Source organism: Pseudorca crassidens, chromosome 19 (assembly GCF_039906515.1).
Source record: "Pseudorca crassidens isolate mPseCra1 chromosome 19, mPseCra1.hap1, whole genome shotgun sequence".
Taxonomy (NCBI): Eukaryota; Metazoa; Chordata; class Mammalia; order Artiodactyla; family Delphinidae; genus Pseudorca; species Pseudorca crassidens.
In genome coordinates, this window is record NC_090314.1 from 38,334,084 (window position 1) to 38,361,382 (window position 27,299).

General features: G+C 43.5%; 1 protein-coding gene across 1 annotated transcript; it reads left to right on the top strand.

The window, feature by feature from the left end:
• The first annotated feature begins 1,116 nt into the window (after positions 1-1,116).
• DUSP14 (dual specificity phosphatase 14) lies at positions 1,117-27,282 on the top strand. Its single transcript, XM_067715304.1, has 3 exons — positions 1,117-1,268; positions 24,873-24,955; positions 26,038-27,282. Exon 3 carries the CDS (start codon positions 26,130-26,132, stop codon positions 26,724-26,726), a length of 597 nt encoding a protein of 198 aa, XP_067571405.1. The 5' UTR covers positions 1,117-1,268; positions 24,873-24,955; positions 26,038-26,129; the 3' UTR covers positions 26,727-27,282.
• The last annotated feature ends 17 nt before the right edge of the window (positions 27,283-27,299 follow it).

Here is a 27,299-nt window from a genome sequence, read left to right on the forward strand (position 1 = left end):
CGCTTTGCATCTACTCATGTTATAGATGGACAAACCTACATTTAAAAAAAGACCCTCGGGCTTCCCTGGTGGCGCAGTGGTTGGGAGTCCGCCTGCCGATGCAGAGAACGCGGGTTCGTGCCCCGGTCCGGGAAGATCCCACATGCCGCGGAGCGGCTGGGCCCGTGAGCCATGGCCGCTGAGCCTGAGCGTCCGGAGCCTATGCTCCACAACAAGAGAGGCCGCGATAGTGTGAGGCCCGCGCACCGCGGTGAAGAGTGTCTCCTGCTTAACCACAACTAAAGAAAGCCCTCGCACAGAAACGAAGACCCAACACAGCAAAAATAATTAATAAACTCCTACCCCCAACATCTTCTTAAAAAAAAAAAAACCCTCAGAGTGACACAGCAAATAAGCCTTTCACGAATCCATGCGTTCAGCCTGGGCTCCGGAGACCCTACAGTTCTGCCTTGGAGGCATGGGCTGTGGACCTGGTGTTTTGAAACTCAGGTGGCACCTGTGGTTTATGATGGTCTCGGGGCAGGCAGAAGATGGCCATATCTATAGCTACTTCTGAGTCTCAGACAACACAGCTTCCCACAGTCGTTAGAAACTGCCCATACCTGCCCAAGCAAAATTCATCCAACAGTTGCCATGAGATTTATTTCCCCTTCACTCTTTGGTCCCAGCTCCTGGGCTCTCCCTTGCAGGACCGAAGGTGGTGGTGCGGTGGGGGGAGAGGCGGAGATTAGTCACTAATTGCACTCTTCACACCCTTTACATTTGTATTGTTTTCTTGCCTTTAACCCTCTCACATCCAGAAAGTACCCTAGTTCATCATCCCTGCACCCACGCCCAAACCCAGTTTGTAGGTAGACGCTGAAGTGGGGAAGGAGCGGGGGCATATGTTGAGACACAGATGAGGACACAACAAGAGCCCCCTGAGCAGAGGTCTGCCGCTGCAGCTGGGGCGGTGCGAGCCGGGGTCGCGCCCCGGACTCCCCGCTCGGCGGCGGAGGGCACAATGCGCACGCGCGCCGTCCGCAGCTCCGCGCGTGCCCCCCGGCTCGCCCCGCTACGCGCAGCTTGCCTCTAGCGCCGAGGCCCCGCCCCCGCCCGGAGCGCCCGCCCCGCCTGGGGAGAGGGCGGTGGGGCGCAGGGAGCGTGCGCGCGGCCCGCCCCGGGCGCGGGCGGAGGGGAGAAGGAGGGGCGTGCGCGCGGCGGATAACCGGCAGAAGCCGGGAGCAGCGCAGGAGGGAAGAGCGTCAGCTGCGAGCCCGGGCGAGCCGGTATGGGGCCCGCGGGCTCGGGCAGGGGGCAGCGGGCGGGCGGGACTTGGCGCCGACCGGGCCCCGGGGCCCTGGCCGGACCGGATGGCCGAGGGCCTGCGCGAACGTGGTCTCTGGAAACTTTGTGCCGGCGTCCCCCACCTGCTCTCGGGCGGTTCTCGCATCCTTTGGGCGGCGGGGAGAGGAGAGGCCCGGCGCCCAACGCAGCGCCCCCTCCTCACCGCCCGACCCTGCCTCGCCGGCTCTCGGCGCGCATTCCCCGCCCCCCGCCCCGCCACCCCGGCTGCTTCCCCACTGCGGCGACGCCTGGGCCGGGGTCCCAGCCCTCTGGTTCCTTCGCGAGCATCCTTTCTGTTCCCCTCCCCCTCCCTGACCCCTCTGCTCTGCGGTCCAGCCATGGCCTCTCTGCCTCCTCACCCCGTCGCCACCATTCGCCCGCTCCGAGCCACGGGAGCGTCGGCGGCTTTTTGCGTCTTCCAAAGGTTTCTGGTGCGTTGGTAGAAGCAACTTGACTTTCAGCAATGCCAAGTATTCAACTTGAGTATTTCTCTACGGTGGTGGATTGGTGAGCACAGTGCTAACATGTCTTTTTATTTCTCCTAAGTACCCTTGCTCCACAGCGAAGTTGAGTCGTTGTTTGTGTGCGAGAGGAGTTGCATGCTGTATGTAGTTGCCTTAAGTGGATTGTATAACGATATTTTATTTAGGTGGATGTTTCCAGTGGTGCCAGCCAGTGTTATGGTAACTGGGCATCCCAGAGGCAAGGGAAGGAGGAGTGACTTAAAAATGCAGTTCTACTGTGTAGGGATTTTTTTTTTTTTTTTAAGTGCCTTGTGCTTTTCATCCAGCAAGACCTCAGGGCGTTTAGCACGTGTTAACTAGCTGTTCAATGTAGTTTTAAGAGAGAGGTAAGTAGAAAGCATTACGTCCCATTTTACGGATTTGAAAACGGAGGCAAAACGACAAGTCCTGATTCTTTACTCACCTGAAAGGAATATGGACCAGAGTTCCTGGAATTCCTAGTCCATGAGGCCACTCAGAAATGTCATGGAATGTTGGAACGTACTCCCTGAGACTGTACAGATCAGTTAAAAGTCACGGGATGGGGCTGCCAGCAGCTCCACGCTTGGGACTCAGCTCTGTCACAAAGTTAAGTGATACTGAACAAGTCACAGCTGCTCTCTGCGTGTTTCCTAGTCTTTAAAATGAGGGGAACAAAGGTGCTGTATTCTTTGCAAAGTTGTGTGAGTGTATCTGGAAGCTCCACTTCCTTGAGCTGCATTTGGTGACTGTTAACTTGTTGTGGACTCTTAAAGGCCCCCATTCTCAGGTTCCCTTTAGAAATGCAGGGAAGGAGGAGCCCCCAGAATGAATAACTGCTTCATCTTCACCAGAGGCACCTGAGAATTCACATCAGGGACAGGCTGAGGCAGGGACCCCGACGTGGGTGGGAGCAGAGGGTTGCCTGGTGGAGGAAGGAAGGAGCCCTGCACAGGCGGCTTGACACATGGGCCCTACTCCTGCCTCCAGCTCTGACTCATCTTCTGACGCTTGGGGGAGGAGAGGTAGATGCTTGATATTTTTGGCTTTCCCCCATAAAATGGGAGACAGTTTACTTCATTCGAAGGCTTTTTAACGTTAGTGTCCAACGTATCTATGCTGTGTTCTTAGCTGAAATCTCTCACATTGGTTGAATGCAGGTATGATTTGTGTAATATTCTTTAATACAATGGTATAAATCTATATTCTTACCATAAAAAAATTGGCCAGGTGTGTAAGTACAGGAAATCCTTTAAAACTTCAGCATTTTAAAATGTTGCTCCTTAGGGAAGGAACTGTGTTTGGTAGGTTCTTTAGCAATTGGGATTTTATTTTAAGGCGAGGTGGATTACAAATACTTTTTCCCAATACCAAGAATTAATCATTCTCTGTTTGGAAAAAAATTAAAACTTTACAGATAAGATTAAAACCTTCTTTTGAGCATCTGTCCCAAAAGTAACTGCTGCGTGTATCTTTATTGGTCTGTGTGTATTCTTTTAGACTTTTCTAAGCATTTTCATAAATGTCTGTTTGCACAAAGTGATTTTTTTTTCTGGTGTGCATAGTCTGAAAACCTCTAGCTTATTTTTTTCCTGAGTGACTTTTTAAATTGAAATAGATTATTATAAAATTAACCAATCCTGTTTATAGAGACTGGGTTTCTGTCTAGAACAGGTAGCATGTGTTTTAAATACAGCTGGTCGTAAAGTTGTATTAACCCTGATAGCATGGTAGTATTTCTCCAGGCAATGCAGAAATGACCCCTTCTTAACTTCAAAACAGTTAAATCAGTAAGAACCTTGGCGTTACTCTTGGTTGCAAATGAAAACTTCCCCATTAAAAGCAAAAATCTACTGTGTTCTTCTTTTCTTTGTTTGTGAGGAGGCATAAAAGGGAGTGGAAAGCAGGGAGAGTTGCTAAAGCAACAGCACCTAAGTATAAACTTACAGAGCGAATATTTAAGATGGTAGCTTTAGTTATTTATGAAGGCCTGACTGGGGTGAAGACAGAAAGGGAAATGTTAATGTGGGCACAGTTCAAATCAGTAATTTCAGAAGAGAGGTGGGTTAAAACAAAATTCACATCAAGAGTGTATGGGTTTCTGGTGGTCCAGTGGTTAGGACTCTGCGCTGCCGAGGGCTCGGGTTCGGTTCGATCCCTTGTTGGGAAACTAAGATCCCACAAGCCGTGCAGCCCAGCCGAAAAAAAAGTGTTTATAGATAGACATTTATTGAGACTTTTGCCATGCGAAAGGTTCAGTGCTGACTACTGGGGTAGAAGGCAAATAAGGTCCTTGCCTCATGAAGCTGACAGGCCAGTAGTGATATTCAGAGAGGAAGTGTTCTTTCCCCAGATAGGCCAGAATTGTAAGGGTTCTGAATTACTGGAAACCAACATTGTATTTATTTAACTTTTTTATTGTGAATTATAACACACAGAAAAGGGTATAAAACATAAATGGATAACTTAATTATTTTAAAGAAAACAGCTGTAACCATCTTGCAGGTTAAGAAGTACCCTCTTTCCACTCTTTCCCAATGACCACCTCTCTCCTTACCCCAGAGGTAACCCAGCCAGTAAATAGCTTCATTTTTGTGAAAGTCATTTCCTTTCTTTTCTACAGGCTTTATCACCTAAATACTAACCCTAAACAAGATAGTTTCATTTTGCCTGTTTTTCACTTTTATGCAAATGGAATTAATGTAGGTATTCTTGTAAATCCATTTTGGGGGGGGGGTCAACATCATATATCTGTATATGTATGTAAGTGTGGGTATTTATACATATATGTATATACACACATATATAATTTTTTGGTTCAAATTCTTACAGCATTTATGGTTTTTAAGATTTATCCATGTTGTTACCTGTAACTGTAATTAGTTCATATTTGTATGCATATACCACAGGTTATCTATTTGTCTTCCGCTGTTGATGGACATCTGGGTTGTTTCTGGCCCAGGGCAGTTATGAATACTGCTGGTCATAGATGTGCATATCCTCAGCTTTACTAGCTGATGCCTATTTTCCAAAGCGGTTGTACCAATTCCTCCAGTGGTGTCAGCCTTGAACTTATAATCCACTGTACTTGCTGTTTAACCACAACATGTCTGGCTATTCCTTCTTTTTTTTTTTTTGGTGGTACGCGGGCCTGTCACTGCTGTGGCCTCTCCTGTTGTGGAGCACAGGCTCCGGACGCGCAGGCTCAGCGGCCATGGCTCACGGGCCCAGCCGCTCTGCGGCATGTGGGATCCTCCCGGACCGGGGCACGAACCCGTGTCCCCTGCGTCGGCAGGCAGACTCTCAACCACTGCGCCACCAGGGAAGCCCTGTCTGGCTATTTCTTGAATGAATGAATAAATTTCACCTAGGTGGCTTGACCTCTGGCCCTTCATGTGCCACTGTATTTTTATACACTTAAGTTTGTATGGTTTGGACTACATACCACTGAAAGCCAGAGATGGTTTTCCACTCTATGTGGCTGACAGGTACCCAATAGAATCCTTCCATTGATTTTGTTTTTTTAAACAGATGTGTAGTTATAGAGAAATTTAAATATGCAAAATGAAGTATTAAAAATTAAAATGTCTAGTACCTGGAAGTTTTAAAGATTTTGGAAGAATTGTACCTCTTGGGCCACCAGATGCCTTGATGTGGTGATTTGCATTGTGCTGGAGAATACTTGCCTTGTGCCCAGCTCTGAATGTGCAGGCCAGCAGTGCTGGCTTTAGTGTGTGATGTGTGCAGGAACCCAGGCCAGTACTTGTGAAAATACCCTCTAAGGACCGGTACTCACATGATTGTGTACACATGCAGATCCCTTAGAGGCACCAGCACAGGAATTCCTTGGCAATTCCAAAGGAACCGCAGCTTCTTTGCTACAGGAATAAATGCTTCCTTTACAATCTTTGAAGTGTCCTTTTCTCCAAGTCTTCCTTTATACTCGACAGTAGAGGTAGTACCGGGTTTGATAGAGAGTTCCTGCTTTCTGAGTAGACAGTTGCCAGGGTAACTTTAATTGCCTGTGTTTGGTGTTGCTAGCTGGATTTAAAGCTGGGGTGTGTGTGAGAGAGAGAGAGAGGGAGGGAGGGAAAGAGAAAGAGGAAGGGAGAGAGGATAGGGAGGGATGGGAAGGTCAGGTCAGGACAGTTATTAAATTATTAAGTTCAGGTGTTTGTTGAGCATCTACTGTGCCTGGTGTTATCTGCTAACAGTCTCTTTCTATCCTAAGGGCAGAAATACAATTCTGTACGCTTAGAAAACACCTTTCAACTGTCATCATTAAATTATCTCTGAATAATAAGATAAATTAGCATCTGAAAAAAAAACCCACCCTTAAGTAGATCTTTTTCTTAGTTGGAGGGCTGATAGAAGAACAGTAGTCCAAAGAACGTGAGATTTGTAATTCCTTTAAATTTCTTCTGTAAGGCATCTTGGAAAATGGCTAAATTGCTCTATTTTCAGTCTTTACAAATCATGAATACTTTTTTACTCATATACTAAAGGTTTTTTTTTTCAGATTCTCTAAAATAACCATAATTTTAAAAACTACATATGTATAAATTAGAAGTTTTTAAGAAAACATACCCATAGTAGGAGGATGAAAAGTAGTGTCAGAACGTCTTAATCTGAGTGATGGGGGGAGAAATTTTGTTTCGTGGTATCCTTTTCCAAAGGCTGTAATTTACAGAGGAGCTTTGTTTTCCACCTGTTGCAGGGAAGAGCGGGGAGCCCTGGTGCCAAGGTTACGGCCGTGTCCTGTTACGTGCAGCCCATGGCCCTCCCCGCTCACCTCAGCACTTCCCATTCTTGCTTTTACCCTGACAGAGAGTAACCTCCTATCCAGTTTGGTCAGCTTTCCCCTGCCATCTGGAGGTCTCAGTGGACAAAAAGGCCCTTCTGAAATTTATATGCAACTGCTTGGTGCCTTGTCCCAGAACAGTTTCAGCATCAGTGGAGCATGGCAGGCCTTTTTGACTCCTTAGGTCTTTGAGTTTGCAGAGCCACAGGAGAAGACTCTTGAACAAGAGGGTGTTGCTTCTGTTAACTGGTAAACAGTGATGTGGCAGATAGAGCCACAGAGCCTTCTGACCAGCAGCCCAGTGATTCTCATGCAGGATTCTCATGCAGGGTCCTTAGAACCGCTTGGAAAAATATTCCTTTGCCATATACTATGGTGGCTTTATAACATAATTTCAACTAGTGGTTGGCAAATGTTTTTCTGTGAAGGGTCAGGTAGTAAATATTTTAGGCTTGTGGGCCATACAGTTTTTTTGTTTTTTAACTTATTTTATTTTTGGCTGCATTGGGTCTTCATTGCTGCACGCGGGCTTTTCTTTGGTTGCAGTGAGCGGGAGCTACTCTTCGTTGTGGTGCGCGGGCTTCTTATTGTGGTGGCTTCCCGTTAGGAGCACGGGCTCTAGGCGTGGGGGCTTCAGCAGTTGTGGCACGCGGGCTCTAGAGCCCAGGCTCAGTAGTTGTGGCTCACGGGCTTAGTTGCTTCACGGCATGTGGGATCTTCCCAGACCAGGGCTCGAACCCGTGTCTCCTGCATCGGCAGGTGGATTCTTAACCACTGCGCCACCAGGGAAGTCCACAGTTTCTGTTGCAACTATTTAACTTGCCTTTTTAAGCTTGCCTTTGTAGCATGAAAATGCCCCAGTTAATATGTAACAAATGAGCACGGCTGTGCTCCAGTAAAACTTCATTTATGAACACTGAAATTTTAATCTCATACAATTTTTATGTGCCATGAAACAGTGTTCTTCTTTTGAATTCTCTTTTAACCATTTAAAAATGTATAAACCATTCTTCTCTCATGGGCTGTACGGAAACAGGTGGCCAAGCAGACATGGCCCGCCTGCCATAGTTTGTCGGCCCCTGATTTGACCAAGAGTAGAATGAGGTTCAGAGACCATTGCATTCTCGTTTAGCATATGACTAGTAATTAGTAGTATAATCTACAAAGAACTATGTGTATTATCTCTTTGTATAAGATTATTTCTTTAGGAGACCATTAAAGCCAAGGGAATAACTTCAGGATGCCATGTTCTTTGACCCCTATTTAGCTAAAAACTTGATTCCTTCCTTTGCTCCAGGGAGGCTCAGATACACCCAGTTGCCCTCAAAATTCGGGAGGCCTGCTGTCCCTCAGCAAGGATAGGGGTATGCAGCATCCAGCCAATGCAAGAGACTTACCTGGTTATCTTATTCTGCTCAGAAACTCTCATAGATGATTACAGATGCCTTTGGTTTATAAAGAAAAATAGGAAGTTAATTCATCAGTAGTTTACAAATGAAGTTAATTTGGTGTAAAAGCACCAAAAATGTGGAAGCGGCCAGAGGTATGAATGATATAGAAGCCCCTGCAGGGAGAAGGTTGAGGCTCACTGCTTGAATTTTTAAAATGTTGATATGTCTAGTGAGACATCAAATGGTTAGATGCTCAAAGAGTGCTCAACTGTTCACCATTGAGGTCTTAGTCCTGTGAACTTTATTCTAATTTATAAATTCGTTTTTGTCTCCCTTAAAGTAATAATGAACTTCTAAGGACTGAGATCTTCTTTATGAAAGGTCCTGAGATTTCATGATTCTGCTTTTCAGAGGGCAGTAGTGACTTTCGCAATTTTGAGGCAAACTTATACGTGCCATGGGTTTAATTGCTGACGTGATTTTTTTTAAGTACTCTGGGTCTAGATGTTCTGACCTATACAAATCAAAGTTCACCACTTAGCCAGGAGTCTGTGATTCATGTTTAATTTTTACCACTTACTCTTTGAAGATTTAAAAGTATGATTTGTATAGGCTGTGGCACAGATTGGTTTCCAGTTGTCACCAAACAAGCTTAAATGTGATTGTGGAATTTTGCAAGCATTTTCTGGGTTCAGGATGATCAGACTTTTCACACCCAAAGACCATCTCATACCACTTAGCAGTTTAGGATTTTTTAGATGAATATCCAGATTATAGATAAAGTACAGACTAAATTTATGTTCCTTAATTTCTGTCTCTTCAGTTTTTATTTTCTTCCCCAGTGAAGTGTACATTTTGGTAGTCTTTAGATCAGTTGATCTGTTGTGGTCAGATTGTATGACTAATCAACAAATGGACAACTCATGGAGAAGGGGTTCTGGTCCCAGTGGGGTTACTCATTTTCTGTGTAGAGTCTGGAAAAGCCTCTTAACCTCCATTTGCCTCTGATTCCTCATCTGGGAACCATGACAGCAGAATGACGCTGATCTGTGAGAGGCTGAGCGTGCTCGTGTGGCTTAAACAAAACAGGCGCTCGAGTTGGCTTCAGCAAGTCCAGTGGGACAGACCGAGGCAGATTAATGTGAGCTGTGTCTCTCACCCTTTAATGTGTAAACAGATCACCTGGGATCTTGTTAAGCGGTGGCGTCTGATTCTGGAGGTCTGGGATGGGGCCTGAGATTCTGCATTTCATTCAAGCTCCAGGTTGACGCTGCTGGGCCTTGGACCACACTTTGTGAGTAGTGAGGGGCTATAGAAAAGGGCTAGTGTTCTTCATTTGGAATCTCAAAAATAAGGAGGCTCTTGCAAGGCAAGAATGGCAGCATGTTTTAAATGGATTGGAGAAAAGGCATGATAGTGTAATCTATGAGACACTTCGCCAAGAAACAAACAACCCAGGTTTTCAGCACCACTGACTGTTTTACTTTGTCTTAACCCTGTGCCTTCTCTGCATTACTGCAGCACCTGCTGTTTGCACCACTCATTTGATTCGCTTATTGTTAGTCTAATTGTTATTCATCTGTTTTATTCATTTTAAAAAATATTTATTTATTTTTGGCTGCATTGTGTCTTCGTTGCTGTGCGCGGGCTTTCTCTAGTTGCGGCGAGCGGGGTCTACTCTTTGTTGTGGTTCACGGGCTTCTCATTGCGGTGGCTTCTTTTTGTTGAAGAGTGCAGGCTCTAGGCATGTGGGCTTCAGTAGTTGTGGCACGCAGGCTCAGTAGTTGTGGCTCGTGGGCTCTAGAGCACAGGCTCAGCAGTTATGGCGCATGGGCTTAGTTGCTCCACGGCATGTGGGATCTTCCAGGACCAGGGCTTGAACCCGTGTCCCCTGCATTGGCAGGCGGGTTCTTAACCACTGTACCACCAGGGAAGTCCTCATCTGTTTTATATGTGTATCTTGTGTCGCCTCTTGAAGATGATAAAATCCTAGCACAGGGTGATGTCTTCTGTTACTTTATATCCCTGTTCTAGTGACTGTTGCTGCATAGCACACCATTCCAAAACTCAGTGGTATAAAAATCATTTTTATTCTTGACCTACAGGAATCTGTGTGTGCTCACAGATTCCTGTAGGTCAAGAATTTGAACCTCATGTAGTGGGGACAACTTGTCTTTGCTCCACAGTGTCTGGGGGTGACTTAATGGCTGGGAGCTAGAATCACTGAAGTGTTCTAAAGGCTGACAGCCAGGATCATATTTAGTAGTTGACCTGGCTGTCAGCTGGGATCTCCGCTGGGCTGCTGGCTGTAACACCCACATATGACCTCTCCACATGGTGACTCTGCCCGGCTTCTTTGGGCTGCCTCACAGCATGGCAGCTGGGTTCCAAGAGCAAGTCTCAAGAGACTAGGGAGAGGTGTTTGACATGTTTATGATCTAGCCTCTGAAGCGTCATTTCTACTGTTCTCTTTTGGTTGAGTTGGTCACGTTGTAAGAAGGTCATGGGGGGTGCAGGGTATTGTTATGGCCATTTTTCGCCAATACATTCTGCCACAGTCCCCAACAGCACTTAGAACAGTGTTGAACACGTGGCATGAACTCAGTAAGTACTGTTGTGTGAATGAGTGACAAGTAACTTAAACACCAAGGTGGATGAGGACCAGACTAAAAATCTCAATTCCAAATGTAAACAGATTGCCCCCTGATACCCAAATAAATGCTTATGTTCACCTTTTATAGGTAGTTATTTATAGTCTCTTCTCTCTACTTATTCTGTTTCCAACATGAGAATCTATGAATTTATCGTATGGAACTAAACTTCTAAAGAATGTGCATCTCTGTCACTATTAGCATGCTTTTTTTCCTTGCTCTCATCAAGTGGACTGCCTGTGTCCTCCTTTGGACTGTGGTATATTCTCCATCCAGCAGCTGGCTAGTGTCTTAAAATGATCAGCCTTTGTTAGGCTCAGTTCATGGGCTAGTGGTCCACATGAGGATATCAAGATGTCAGCCAGGTCACGACTACACAGGCAGTTGCTCTACAGCTACACACTGGGGGAATATCGGTGGCCAAACTAAAATGGTGATTCTCAGATTCTTTAGTTCTATGTGTATTATGTGTATTTATCCTCTTCCCAGCCATCTTATCAGTTAAATTATATGGTGGGAAAAGCAAAAACAATCCCTTCTCCAAATGTAAGATGTTGAGGTGTTTCAGCAAATTACTAAAGCTTTCCAGATTAAGTGAGAACAATTTGTGAATATCTTTTATTTCATTTTTTTTTTTTTTTTCTTTTTTTAATTTTTTTTATGTTTGTGGTATGCGGGCCTCTCACTGCTGTGGCCTCTCCCATTGCGGAGCACAGGCTCCGGACGCGCAGCCTCAGTGGCCATGGCTCACGGGCCCTGCCGCTCCACGGCATGTGGGATCTTCCCAGACTGGGGCACGAACCCGTGTCCCCTGCATCGGCAGGCGGACTCTCAATCACTGCGCCACCAGGGAAGCCCTATTTCATTTTATTTTAACATGAATATAACTCAGTATTTGAATTTTATTCTTAATTTTTTTAATATAAATTTACTTATTTTTGGCTGCATTGGGTCTTCGTTGCTGCGTGCAGGCTTTCTTTAGTTGCGGGGAGAGGGGGCTACTCTTCATTGTGGTGTGCAGGCTTCTCATTGCGGTGGCTTCTCTTGTTGTGGAGCAAGGGTTCTAGGCTTGCGGACTTCAGTTGTTGTGGCACGTGGGCTCAGTAGTTGTGGCTCGCGGGCTCTAGAGTGCAGGCTCAGTAGTTGTGGTGCATGGGCTTAGTTGCTCCGCGGTATGTGGGATCTTCTTGGACCAGGGCTCGAACTCGTGTCCCTTGCGTTGGCAGGCAGATTCTTAACCATTGCACCACAAGGGACGTCCCTATTCTTTTTTTTTTTTTTTTTTTTTTTTTTTGCGGTATGTGGGCCTCTCACTGTTGTGGACTCTTCCGTTGCGGAGCACAGGCTCCGGATGCGCAGGCTCAGCGGCCATGGCTCACGGGCCTAGTTGCTCCACGGCATGTGGGATCTTCCTGGACCGGGGCACGAACCCGTATCTCCTGCATCGGCAGGCGGACTCTCAACCACTGCGCCACCAGGGAAGCCTGGGACGTCCCTATTCTTAATGTTTTGTCAGAAAGTTTTTTCCCTTGAATTTTGCCACACTGTGATTTTTATTTTTAAGAGTATTTTAACTTCTTTCCCCAGTGGAACACATTTCTGATTTAATAACGAAATGTAATGAGAAAAGTAGTATTTATTTACAACAATGTAGGCTAAAATGTCTCTTTTATTTTTTAATTTTTATTATTATTTTTTAAATGAATTTATTTTTGGCTGCATTGGGTCTTTGTTGCTGTGCGTGGGCTTTCTCTAGTTGTGGCGAGTGGGGGCTACTCTCCGTTGCGGTGCGCAGGCGTCTCATTGTGGTGTCTTGTGAAGCATGGGCTCTAGGTGTGTGGGCTTCAGTAGTTGTGGCATGCGGGCTCAGTAGTTGTGGCTTGCAGGCTCCAGAGCGCAGGCTCAATAGTTGTGGACCAGGGCTGAACCCGTGTCCCCTGCATTGGCAGGCAGATTCTTAACCACTGCGCCACCAGGGAAGCCCACCTCTCTTTTAAAAAGGGTGACTTTAAGAGTTTTTTTTTTTGAAAGAACTAGATAAACATTTACTTCAATGGAAAAAGAAAATGTGATTACATAGGCTTTTCATGTATTAAAAAATAAAAACAATGTAGGCCTCCAGTATATACTGCAAACCTCTGAAATCCCTAAAGCTAAAAATATCTTAGATCAGTTTACATGGTCATCTCTAGCACCACTGTGTCCATTTTTCTGCTTATTCAACATGAGGAGAAAAAGCAGTAGATAGAATTTCAGTTCTTTAACTCCTGATTCTAGTGATTTTTGTGATTAAAAAAAAAAAAAGCTTCTGTGGCAGTGGGACAGATGCTCTGAATAGGCTGTGACACCAGGTAGCAATTCTGCATCTGCTGCCGGTATAGACGCTGGTGCCACATTCCAGGAGCTCTCCAGTGCAGGGAGCAGGCTGTTGTTAATAGCTTAATGCATTATTGAGATTACAGGCCCACTGGGTAGACACTAATTCTGCATTTTACTTAGCATTTAGCACTTTGATGTTCGTTATTCAAAGAGACCAGCATCATCCCTGACATTTCTTATAACTTGTTAAACAACAACAACAAAAACACCTCTGGGGTTGGTTTAGGACACCTCCTCTTTTTTGTCTTTCACCTCACCCCACCCCCATTCCCCTGGCCAGGAAAGCATTTTTCCCTCCAAGAAGTAAATGCAGCTGCCAGAGCAACTTGGGAGGGCTGAGTTGAACACCATGGACAGCGACATGGACACTCCTTGGTGTTCTCTCTGGTCATCCTTGTCCCAGAGACCAGTGTGCTGCAGTAGAAGTGGTGCTGTCACTCAGAAGGCATCTTGCAATCATTGATCCCTCAAACATGGTCAGTCTTTTACTCTCCTAATAGATATCCTTCTCCGTTTTCCTGTACACATTCACTAAGTTGATTTTGACACACCTGTGATGTAATATGCATGTTTTCTTTTTTTCATTATGATCAGAATCTGCTAATCTTAGAAATGAAGCAAACTAGGGCTTCCTGTTGTGCCTGCTCTGGGACTGCTCCTTGCTGAGGTCCCCCTGCTATCAGGAGAGCGTTCTGGGTCCTGAAAGGTGTACCTGTCTGTGGCAGTATTTCCCTCTTCTGGGCAATAGGAGAAACTGGGGCAGCCCATTTGGGGTCATTCTTCTCTGTGTGTAGCATTTGAACATGTCCTTCTTAGGCAGATCTAAGGCCCCTCGTGCACTGAAGGTGCTGGTGGGGTGGGAGTCCTGTAGGGCAGGTAGTGAGGCCGCAGCCACCCCCGCACAGGCACAGAGAAGCTGTGTATGGGCTTGAGCAAGGGATCCAGACACCTTGGATCTTCTCTTGGCCCTGTGACTTGTCTTCTCCAAGTTGAAATCATCTCCCCCTTTCTGAACCTTGTATTTTTCGATCTGTAAAAGGGGTCGGGAGTGTTGGTCAGAGGAGCATCTGTGCCCTCTGAGTGCTCTCTGGCAGAAGTTGTTTTTCTAAACCTTGGACTCAGCTTTGGCATTTTAAACAGGTTTTTGGCACGAGACTGACTAGCAGCAGCAGGGAGGGAGCATCATGTCTGTCTCACTTGGATTCTGCCCTGAGGACTCACAATCTGCGTTCTTTTCCCTGCAGCACCAAGTACCCTATCACTGCCTGACGAATGGGAGTTAACTGAGTAAGCTAGGCTTTCAGCCCACCCATCACTTACCCATGGCCCTTGATGAAGACCTTTCTGCTGAAAAGGCCAGTGAGCCTGGGACACATGCCTCAGGAGGGCAAGTGGTTTTCCCAAAAGTATAATTATTTGGGAGACCAGGAGACTGAGTCCCTCTTAATTAGACAGTAACTAGATAACCTGGTTGGAAATTTGATTAGCATCTTCCACATTGAGGATGGAGTTATCACCAGCAGTTCAAAAGCCTAACTTTGTGTGTTTATTACCACGGTGACTTTGCTTTTTAAACTCTTAGGATTCTGCCAGGGAAAGACTTGGAAGTGGCATGAGAATGTGCTCTGCTGCAGGACAGGCTGTTCTTTTAAAGTTCTGCCTGTTTCCATGCATATCTGACCCTCACATCCGCATGCATTTCCTTATGCGACTACTTCCTTGTTCGTCTTCATGATGCAGTTTCACCTATATACGTCTGTGTACCTCTGTATCATTGGTCAGCAGGTGTGGTCCCCAAACGAGGGGGGTGGTAAGCTTGGGCGAGGCAGCTCCCTTCAGGCACGGGCGGTTTCTGGGGAGAGACTTGTGATCCGTCGGCACCTGCATTCTGAGTGCCTCAGTCTTGAAGGGGAATCTGGGTGGCACACCACAGCATCCACCTCTGCAGCGGTTCTCAAAGTGTGTCCTCTGACCAGCAGCATCAGCATCACGTGGGAAATAAGTGGCAGCTCTAGAGCCCATCTCCAGAACTACTAAACCAGAAACTCTGGGGGCGGGGCTTAGCAATCTGTTTTAACAAGCCCTCCAGGTGATTCTGATGCAGGCCAAGTGAGAACCACTGCAGTATAAAGCTGTAATTATTTTAATTTTTTAAATTGAGGTATAATTGATATAGAACATTGTGTCAGTTTCAGGTGCACAACATAATGATTCAGTATTTGTGTATATTGCAAAATGATTATCATGGTAAGTCTAGTTAACGTTTGTCACCATACATAGTTAACAAAATTTTTTTCCTGTGATGAGAACTTTTAAGATTAAGTTGCTCTCTTAGCAACTTTCAAATATGTAGTACAGTATTAACTATAGTCACCATGCTGTACATCACATTCCCATGACTTATTTTATAACTGGAAGTTTGTATCTTTTAACCTTGTTCACCCATTTAGTCCCCACCTCTGACAGCCAACAATCTGTTCTTTATATCTATGAGCTTTTTTTTTTAAAGATTCCATGTATAACTGATGCTATACAGTATTTGTCTTTCTCTGACTTACTTCACTTAGCATAGTGCCCTCAAGATCTGTGTTGTTGTAAGTGGCAAGATTTCCTTCTTTTTTATGGCTGATTAATATTCCATGGTGTGTATATATACCAAATTTTCTTTATCCGTTCATCCATCCATGGACACTTAGGTTGTTTCCGTGTCTTGGCAGTGAACATGGGGATGCATATATCTTCTCGAGTTAGTGTTTTCATTTTTTGTTGGATAAATACCCAGAAATGGAATTGCTAGATCATATGGTAATTCTATTTTTAACTTTTCAAGGACTCTCCATACAGTTTTCTGTAGTGGCTGCACCAATTTACATTCCCATAAACAGTGCACAAGGGTTCCTTTTTCTCCACATCCTTGCTAACACTTTTTATTTCTTGTCTTTTCAATAATAGCCATTATAACAGGTGTGAGTGAAGTGATATCTCACTGTGGTTTTGATTTGCATTTCCCTGATGATTAGTGATGTTGAATACCTTTTCATGTACCTGTTGACCATCTGCATTTCTTCTTTGGGAAAATGTCTATTCAGATCCTCTGCCCATTTTTAAATCAGATTGTTTGGGGTTTCTTTTTTGCTATTGAATTATACACACTGTTTATGTATTTTGGATGTTAACCCCTATTGTTCATATCATTTGCAAATATTTTCTCCCATTCCATAGGTTGTCTTTTCATTTGTTTAGTTTCCTAAACAAAAGCAAAGGCTTTTTAGTTTGATTTAGTCCTACATTTTTATTTTTACTTTTGTTGCTGAATCCAAAAAATCACCACCAAGACCAGTGTGAAGGAGCTTATCACCTCCTATGTTTTATTCTAGGAGTTTTATGGTTTCAGGTCTTAACATTCAACTCTTTAATACACTTTGAGGTTTTTTGTATGGTATAAGATAGTGGTCCAGTTTCATTCTTTTGTGGTGTTCAGTTTTCCCAACACCGTTTATTGAAGAAGCTGTCCTTTCCCCATTGTATATTCTTGATTCCTTTGTTGTAAATTAATTGACCATACATACATGGGTTTATTTCTGGGCTCTATTCCGTTTCATTGATCTATGTGTCTTCTTTTATGCTGATGTCATACTGTTTTGATTACTATAGCTTAGTAATATAGTTTGAAATCAGGATGTGTGATGCCCCCCAGCTTTGTTCTTTTTTCTCAAGATTGCTTTGGCTATTCAGGGACTTTTTGTTTCCATGCAAATTTTATGATTGTTTATTTCTGTGAAAATGCCATTTGATAGGCATTTGATAATTTTGATAGAAATTTGATAGGGATTGCACAGAATCTGCAGATTGCTTTGGGTATTATGGACACTGTAACAATATTAATCCAGTTCATGAGCACCAAATATATCTTTCTATTTATTTGTGTGTTCTTCAGTTTCTTTTATAAATGTCTTACAGTTTTCAGTATACAGGTCTTTCACTTCCTTGGTCAAATTTATTCCTTAAATATTTTATTTTTCCTGATGCAGTTTTTTTTTTTTTTTTTTTTTTTTGTGGTACTCGGGCCTCTCACTGTTGTGGCCACTCCCGTTGCGGAGCACAGGCTCCGGACGTGCAGGCTTAACGGCCATGGCTCATGGGCCTAGCTGCTCCGCGGCATGTGGGATCTTCGGAGACCGGGGCACGAACCCGTGTCCCCTGCATCAGCAGGTGGACTCTCAACCACTGTGCCACCAGGGAAGCCCCCTGATGCAGTTTTAAATGGAATTGTTTTCTTAATTTCTCTTTCTGATAGTTCACTATTAGTCTATAGAAATGCAACAGATTTCTGTATATTGACTTTGTATACTACTTTACTGAATTCATTGATTAGTTCTAACTTTTTTTGTGTGTGTCCAGTCTTTAGGGTTTTCTATATATAACATGTCATCTGCAAATAGTGACAGTTTTACTTCTTCCTTTCTGATCTGAATGCTTTTTATTTCTTTTTCTTGCCTAATTGCTCTGGCTAGGACTTCTAATACCATGTTGAATAAAAGTGGCAGGAAGGGGCATCCCAATCTCTTTCCTGATCTTAGAGGAAAAGCTTTCAGCTTTTCATCACTGAGTATGATGTTAGCTGTGGACTTGTCATATATGGCCTTTATTATGTTGAGGTATGTTCTCTCTATACCTGCTTTGTTAAGAGTTTTTATCATAAAGGGATGTTGTATTTTGTCAGATGCTTTTTCTGTACCTATTGAGATGATCGTGTGATTTTTATCCTTTTCTTAGTGTGGTGTACCACACTGATTAATTTGCAGATGTTGTACCATCCTTGCATCCATGGGATAAATTCCACCAGATCATGGTGCATGATCCTTTTAGTATATTGTTGAATTTAGTTTGCTGCTATTTTGTTGAGGATTTTTCCATTATATTTATCAGAGATATTGGCCTGTAATTTTTTTTTCTTGTGGTGCCCTTGTCTGGTTTTGGTAGTAATGTAATGCTGGCCTTGTAGGATGAGTTTGAAGTGTTTGCTCCTCTTCTGTGTTTTGGAAGAGTCTGAGGATTGGTATGTATTCTTTTTCTTTTCTTAAAAAATTTATTTGGCTGTGCTGGGTCTTAGTTGCAGCACATGGGATCTTCGTTGTGTGGGCTCTTAGCTGAGGAGTATGGGATCTAGTTCTAGACCAGGGATTGAACCCAGGCCCCCTGCCTTGGGAGCACAGAGTCTTAACCACTGGACCACCAGGGAAGTCCCTAGTATGTATTATTTAAATGTTTGGTTGAATTCACCAGAAAAGCTGACTGTGTCCTGTACTTTTGTTTGTTGAGGGGTTTTTGATTATGGATTCAGTGTTCTTCCTAGTTATTGGTCTTTTCAGATTTTCTTTTTCTTCATGATTCACCCTTGGTGTGTAATTGTTAATAGTAGTCTCTTATGATCCTTCGTATTTCTGTAGTATCAGTTGTAAAAATTTCTTCCTTCACTTCTGATTTTGAGTCCTCTTGTCTTTTTTTTTTTTTTTTGAGTCTAAGTCTAGCTAAAGGTTTGCCAATTTTATCTTTTCAAAGAGTTTCGCTTAGTTTCATTGATCTTTTCTATAGTGTTGTCTTTTTAGTCTCTATTTTCCTTCTGATCTTTGTTATTTCCTTCCTTTTACTGACTTGGGTTTTTGTTTGTTCTTTTTCTAGTTCCTTGAAGTGTAAAGTTAGGTTCTTTTTTTTTTAAAAAAAATTATTTTTGGCTGCGTTGGGGCTTCATTGCTGTGTGTGGGCTTTCTCTAGTTGAGGTGAGCGGGGGCTACTCTTCGTTGTGTGTGGGTTTCTCATTGTGGTGGTTTCTCGTTGCAGAGCACGGGCTCTAGGCGCACGGGCTTCAGTAGTTGTGGAGTGTGGGCTCAGTAGTTGTGGCTCGAGGGCTGTAGAGTGCAGGCTCAGTAGTTGTGGCACACAGGCTTAGTTGCTCCACGGCATGTGGGATCTTCTCAGACAAGGGGTCGAACCCGTATCCCCTGCACTGGCAGGCAGATTCTTAACCACTGTGCTACCAGGGAAGTCCCTAAAGTTAGGTTCTTTATTTGAGATCTTCCTTGTTTCTTGATGTGTAGGCATTTATCATTATGAACTGCCCTCTTAGAAGTGCTTTTCTTGTATCCCATAAGTTTTGGTATGCTGTATTTCCAATTTCATTTGTCTCAGGTATTTTTTTGATTTCTCTTTTGATTTCTTTTCTGACCCATTGATTGTTCAGTAACATGTTGTTTAATCTCCACTTATTTGTGAATTTTCCAGTTTTCTTCTTGTATTGATTTCTAGCTTCAGACTGTTGTGGTTCGAAAAGATGCTTGATGTGATTTCAATCTTCTTAAGTTTATTAAGGCTTGTTTTGTGGCCTAATATATGTCCTAGAGATTGTTCCATGTGCACTTGAGAAGAATGTGTATTCTCTTGCTTTTGGGTGAAGTGCTCTGTATATATGCGTTAGGTCTACCCGGTCTAATGTGTAGTTTAAAGCTGATGTGTCCTTACTGATATTCTGTCTGGATGGTCTATGCATTGATGAAAATGGGGTATTAAAGTCCCATATTATTGTACTGTTGTCTGTTTCTCCCTTGAGGTCTGTTAGTATTGCTTTAATTAATTTACTTTTTTAAAATTTTGGTTGTGTGGTGCAGCATGCAGGATCTTAGCACGTGGGAACCTAGTTCCCTGACCAGGGATCAAACCCATGCCCCCTGCACTGGGAGCGCAGAGTCTTAACCACTGGACCTCCAGGGAAGTCCCAATATTGCTTTATATATTTAGATGCTTCTATGTCGGATGCATAAATATTTACAACTGTTATATCCTCTTGTTGGATTGACCCCATTTATCATCATGTAATGCCCTTGTCTCTTTATTTTAAAGTCTATTTTGTCTAAGTATAGCTACCCCAGCTTTCTTTTGGTTTTCATTTGCATGGAATATCTTTTTCCATCCTTTCATTTTCAGTCTGTGTGTGTCCTTACATCTGAAGTGAGTGTGTGTATCCTTACATCTGAGGTAGGCAGCATGTCTTTTTTATTTTTTAATACATTCAGCCCCTTTCTGTCTTTTGATTGCAGAATTTAGTCCATTTACATTTAAAGTAATTATTGACTGCCATTTGGTTGTTTTCTGGATGTTTTGTAATTCCTCTGCCCCTTTCTTCTCTTGCTCTGCTACTTTGTGGTTTGATGATTTTCTTTGTGGTATGCTTAGATTGTTTTCTTCTTAGATCTTTTGTGAATCTGCTATAGGTTTTTGCTTTGTGATTACCATGAGGCTTACACATAACAACTTATAACAGTCTATGTTTAAACTCATTCTAAAGCACAACATTTTTACTCCTCCATCCCCCACATTTTTGTTTTTTATGTCACATTTTACACCATTTTATCTTGTATATCCCTTAATTATTATATTTTTACTACTATATCTTTTAATCTCCATACTAGCTGTATGAGTAATTAATCCATACCACCTTTACATTATATTTTTCTAAAGTGTACTATAGTTACCTCTATCAGTGAGACTTATGCTTCCATATGTTTTCCTGTTACTAATTAGTGGCCTTTATTTTCAGCTTTAAAAAGTTGCGTTCATTCTTGTAAGGCCAGTTTAGCTTTTGCTTGTCTGGAAAACTCTTTAAATTCTGAATGACAACTTTGCTGGTATTTTTGTCTGGAAGTTTTTTCTTTCAACACCTTGAATATATCATGCCACTCCCTTCTGACCTGCAAAGTTTCTGCTGAAAAACTTGCTGATAGTCTTATGGGGGTTCTCTTGTACATAACTAGTTGTATTCTTCTGGCTTTTAAAATTCTCTTGTGTTTTTACTTTGAACAATTTAATTATACTGTGTCTTGGTGTGGGTATCTTTGGGGTTTGGTTTATTTGGAACTCTCTGGGCTTCCTGGATCTGGATGTCTGTTTCCTTCCTTAGGTCAGGGACGTTTTTATCCCTTTTCTCTCTCTCTTTCTTCTCTTTCAGACCCCTATAATGTAAATGTTGGTTTGCTTGATGTTATCCCATAAGTCCCTTAAGCAATCTTCACTTTTTTTCATTCTTTTTTCTTTTTACTGCTCCAGTGGTTTGAGTTTTACTGCCCTGTGTTCAGGTTCACTGATCCTTTTTATGCTGTCATCTACTCTGCTGTTGAACCCCTCTAGTGTATTTTTCAGCTCTGTGACTTTTTTCATACTTCCTTATATTTTCTGTCTCTTTGTTGAAGTTCTGTGTTCATCCATTCTTTTCTCGAGTTAAGTGAGCATCTTTATGACCATGATTTTGAACTCTTTTTAACAGGTCAATCACTTATCTCCATTTCATTAACGACTTTTTCTGAGGTTTTATCTTGTTCTTTCATTTGGAGCATATTCCTCTACTTTTTCATCTTAATTTTAGACTCTCCCTGTTGGTTTCTGTGCATTAGATAAAAGAGCCACCGCTCCCAGTCTTGGAGGAGTGACCTTGTGTAGCAGATGAATCTTACCATTCAACCCTGCCTTAATCTTGGTTGTCTCTCAAACCTTTGTGATTGTCCCTCAAACCTTTGTGATTGTCCAGACTATTTTATTTTTAGTGGCTTCCAGTAGTTGCAGGTGGGTCCAGACCTGTCAGTATTCTATCGGGAAGGGTCTCAGTCACCAGCTTTTGAAGTATGTAAATGTACAGTCTTGTGGGATGACTAGCAGTAAGTCCCACTGTCTGCCAGAGCCAGGTGATCTGGAGGTGTCCCTTGGGCAGCAGTGACAAAAATCAGGATACCAGATGAGCATACAAGTTCCTTTCTGGAAGATACCAGAGACTTGGAGTGAGGCAGAGGGTGAACACACAGATGGCGTCCACTGGCTTCTGTCCCCAGAGTGTGCCAAAGCAGAAGCTGGCCCCTTAGGCTGAAGCTCCAGGAAAAGCAAATAGGCCTCTTTCACAGAAAGACTGAGGGTGTGTTTCAGTTGGCTGGCTGTGTTGTGCCCCAGGGTTGGTAGCCAGCCAAGAACTGTGTTTGCCCCCAGAGCTAGGTGATCAAGAGGTGTCCCCTGGGTGGCAGCCACAAAAGCCAGGGCACCAGACACACATAGAAGCTACTCTCTGAGAAACACTGGTGCTCTGGAACACAGCAGAGGGACAGCACAAAGACAGTGCCTGCCCTGTGAGGTCTCTGGAGAGGATTACAGTAGACCCTTATATGTGGGTTTAATTAGAAGCCTGCCTCTTAGGTTGCAAGCTATAACTATTTTTTAAAAACTATTTAAAAATGTTAAATATGCACGTCATAGGGCTCAGCCCTTCCACTCCTAGGTATTGAACTAAGAGAAAGGAAGGCATATATGCACACTTACACATGAGTGTTTACATCAACTTTACTTGTACTAGTCTAAAACTAGAAACAACCCATTTCCATCAATAGGTGAAGAGATAAACCATGTTGTATCTGCACAATGGAATACTAGTCAGCAAAAAAAAGGAATGACCTGTTGATAGACACAGCTTCATGGATGAATGTGAAAATAATTATGCTGAGTGAAAAGCCAGACCAAACAGAAAAACCCTACATTGTATGATTCCATTGTATAAAAGTCTAGAAAATGTAAACTGTAGTGACAGCAGATCAGTGGTTGCTTGGGAATGGGGCTAGAGGGTGAGGGAGGGATGAATTATAAAGGAGCATGAGGAAATTCTGGGGGTGACGGATATGTTTATCATTTTGAGGTCATGGTGTCTTGAGTGTACACATATGTCAAACCTCATCAAGTTGTACATCAAATTGTATGTCAGCTGTGTCTCAACAGAGCTGTAAAAAAATGAAAATTTAAGTGCAGTGGTTACGAGGGAAGGGCAGAGGGACATACGGGGAAGGAACACTTCTTTTTTCAGTTATATATATTCTTTTCCATTATGGTTTATCACAGGATATTGAATATAGCTCCCTGTGCTACACAGTAGGACCTCATTGTTTATCCATCCTGTATATAATACTTTGCATCTGCTAATCCCCAACTCCCAATCCTTCCCCTCCACCCCCCTTTGGCAACCACAAGTCTGTTCTCTATGTCTGTAAGTCTGTTTTGTAGATATGCTCATTTGTGTCGTATTTTACATTCCACATATAAGTGATATCATATGGTATTTGTCTTTCTCTTTCTGACTTCGCTTAGAATGAGAATCTCTAGGTCCATCCACGTTGCTGCAAATAGCATTACTTCATTCTTTTTTTATGGCTGAGTAGTATTCCACTGTATATATGTATCGCATCTTTATGCATTCATCTGTCGATAGGCATTTAGACTGTTTCCATGTCTTGGCTATTGTAAATAGTGCTGCTATGAACATAGGGGTGCATGTATCTTTTCAAATTACAGTTTTGTCTGGGTATATGCCCAGGAGTGGGATTGCAGGATCATATGGCAACTCTATTTCCAGTTTTTTGAGGAACCTCCACACTGTTCTCCACAGTGGCTGCACCAGTTTACATTCCCACCAACAGTGCAAGAGGGTTCCCTTTTCTCCACACCCTCTCCAGCATTTATTGTTTGTAGACTTTTTGATGATGGCCATTTTGACTGGTGTGAGGTGGTACCTCATTGTAGTTTTGATTTGCATTTCTGTAATGATTAGCGATGTTGTGCATCTTTTCACGTGCTTATGGGCTGTCCGTGTTTCTTTGGAGCAGTCTGTTTAGGTCTTCTGCCCATTTTTCAATTGTGTTGTGTTTTTGTTGTTGAGTCGTATAAGCCGTTTGTATATACTGGAAATTAGGCCCTTGTCAGTGGCATCATTGGCAAATATTTCCTCCCAGTCTGTAGGTTGTCGTTTTGTTTTGTTTATGGTTTTGTTTGATTTCTGTTGCCTTGGGAGCCTGACCTAAGAGAACAGCGGTACAATTATGTCAGAGAATGTTTTTGCCTGTGTTCTCTTCTAGGAGTTTTATGGTGTCATGTCTTATATTTAAGTCTTTAAGCCATTTTGAGTTATGTTTTGTGAGGGTGTGTTCTAACTTCATTGATTTGCATGCCACTGGGGAAGGAACACATTTTTAATGATACTGATTGGTGTTCATATCGTTACATAAATGAGTAAATAAGAGGGCCAACCTGGAAGAGAATACAAAATGAAAGCAATTTCAAATTGCTGTCCACCACCAGCACCTCCTGTAGTTGACGTTCAGAGCTGCAGCCACCTCTGCAGCACGGCTCTTCACAAAGCTGGCTGGCTGCTGCACCCACTGTAGCATCTAGCACGCTGCAAACAGTCCCACACTGCCAGGTGGACTGTGGGCACAGGGAAGAGAGTCCAGCTTGCTCTGCATCTCTTGCTGGCCCCGTGAGCAGAGCCTTACATTTCAGCATGTTGTAGTCTCTGAATCTCCTCTCAAATTCATCTCGGTTGTGGCCAAAACAGCACTTAATATTTTTCACACCGTGGGTTGTGTGTCATTAACAGAAATCTGAGACTTGGGTTGATATTTCTTACTGGCACATTCTTTAAAGGCACATGGAGATATATTTAACATGCTTTCCACTTCCTAGATTTATTCCAGTCAAACCCAATTTCGTAGTAAAAACCCAGGAGGAGGGTTTCCCTGGTGGCGCAGTGGTTGAGAGTCCGCCTGCCGATGCACGGGTTGCGGGTTTGTGCCCCGGTCTGGGAGGATCCCGCGTACCGTGGATTGGCTGGGCCCGTGAGCCATGGCCGCTGAGCCTGCGCGTCAGGAGCTTGTGCGCCGCAGCAGTGAGAGGCCCGCGTACCGTAAACAAACAAACAAAACCCAGGAGGAATTCTTTTGAACTTCCTGATTGACCATATTCTTGCCTCTTTGTCTTTCTGCAGATCTGAGTTGTATCCACTCTCATCAGCACTCACTCACTTAGGACTTTGCAGACGCAGGACGCCAGAGTAATCAGACTCCTCAAGTGAGTAGTCCCAGCATCACCAGTCTGTGGAACCGGGGATGTTCCTGTCTAACTGAAATCACCGTGGGCATCCCTACGGTACCCTGGGTGGGGATAAGCACACTTCTCAGAGGGCACAGACTATAAAGTGGTATGAAAGACTACATAGAGATTATATAATATTGAATGTCTTTTATAATAACTACTGTACTAATGAAAGAATATAGATGTTCAAATGTTAAATTTTAATTCCAATACATCTTAAGCCAGTGGGATACATCTTGGAGTTTAGAATTGGCTGAGGAAGGTGAAGTAATTTAGCCACACCCGGGGTCAGGTCAGCTAAAATGCTCATTAACTTAGACGAATGAATTTTTGAGACCATGGCCTTCAAATTGCCTAGGATTGTTTCCACGGAAATGACATAGCACAGGTGTTCAAATGTCACAAATATGATAGTTAGCTGTTTTTTAAATTATAAAGGGCTAAGGTGACCATATGTCCTGGCTTTTCTGTAACTGATCCAATTCAGTATCTCTTTAGTCTGCAAAGGCCATGCATTGGATGTATTACCTAAAGTGATATCGTTTTTATACTTTGTAAGTATAATCTATGTACGATCTCTATGTCTAGATTTAGGTTTAGGAGAATATGGCCATCATGGATGTGGAGGTAGGCAAGAGAAGTATATGAAAGAACATGGCCACAGAAAGGATCACAAGTTCTGATTTCTTCCTGATTACCAGGGAACACCACTCCCTTCAATAAGAGCAAGACCCTGCAAGGTTGTTGTTCAGGGAGTAGTTGGGCTTCTTTCTGTCTTTAACTTTTCCTAAAATAGGATGACTTTCTATTTAGTGCCTTTAAAAAAAAAAAAAAATCACCAGAGTGCTGACTTTTACATTGGTTTTGCATATTGGCATCTTAGACTACTTTTCCTAACTGTTAATCGATGAAAATGATTTGTCTACGTCCTGGAAAGCACACACTATTATAGAAAATAAGCATTTCTAATCCTTTTACCTTCCCATTCCACAAACACTGCAGAAGGCTGTGATGAATCAGTAGCATTTAAAGTACTGATATATACCTGTATTTTGCAGGAAAGTGACTGTAATTTCCAGTTCCTTGGTGGAGGAAAACAAAACACTCTGGTCTTACTTCCAATGATGCAAGTGTGACTGCTGGCGTCTTCATGAGCTCCAGAGGTCACAGCACGCTACCACGGACTCTCATGGCCCCTCGGATGATTTCTGAGGGAGACATAGGAGGCATTGCTCAAATCACTTCCTCGCTCTTCCTGGGCAGAGGCAGTATAGCCTCCAACCGGCACCTCCTCCAGGCTCGTGGCATCACCTGCATTGTTAATGCTACCATCGAGATCCCCAATTTCAACTGGCCCCAGTTTGAATATGTTAAAGTGCCTCTGGCTGACATGCCTCATGCCCCCATTGGACTCTACTTTGACACCGTGGCTGACAAGATCCACAGCGTGAGCAGGAAACACGGGGCCACCTTGGTGCACTGTGCTGCAGGGGTCAGCCGCTCGGCCACGCTCTGCATCGCATACCTGATGAAATACCACAACGTGTGCCTGCTGGAGGCGTACACCTGGGTGAAAGCCCGGAGGCCCGTCATCAGGCCCAACGTGGGCTTCTGGAGGCAGCTGATAGACTACGAGCGCCAGCTCTTTGGGAAGTCGACAGTTAAAATGGTACAGACACCTTATGGCATAGTTCCAGACGTTTACGAGAAGGAGTCCCGACACCTGATGCCTTACTGGGGGATATAAGTCACCAAAGCCTGCATCAGCAGCCCCTTGAGCAGTACCAGCATCTGCTGCACGCGTCTGCTCCCCTCTTCACCTTTCTTTCCAAATGGTTGACTTTTGGTTCTCCCTGAAGTGTTTTTTACACTGGGTGTTCATGTCTATCTTAAGAGAGAAAGGAGGGAGGGGAGGAACGTAAGGGGAATGCTTACATGGCTACTGACATTTTTAAAACTAACATTTTGGAATAGTGTTTATGAAAATCTTTAACTGGCTTTTAATCCTTTTTAACAATTTGAACAGTTTAATAAACTGGTTCTGCTCTATTCTCAATCCCATGCCTTTTGGCATCATGGGAGGAGCTCAGTGCAAAAAATCACTTTGGGCCCCGATTAACCCTTTAGATACACGCTTTGCCCAAGGCTGCCGACCAAACAAATGCTTAGGGAACATTGATACCAGTGTCAGTCTCTACTGGATCAGCCCTCTTTCCTTTCCTCCTATTATTTAGTGACTCTGTAAGTTAAAAAACAAGCCTTTATTATTTATTTAGCTGTAATTATAATGGAATCAGTGTGCCCCAGGACTATATTAGCA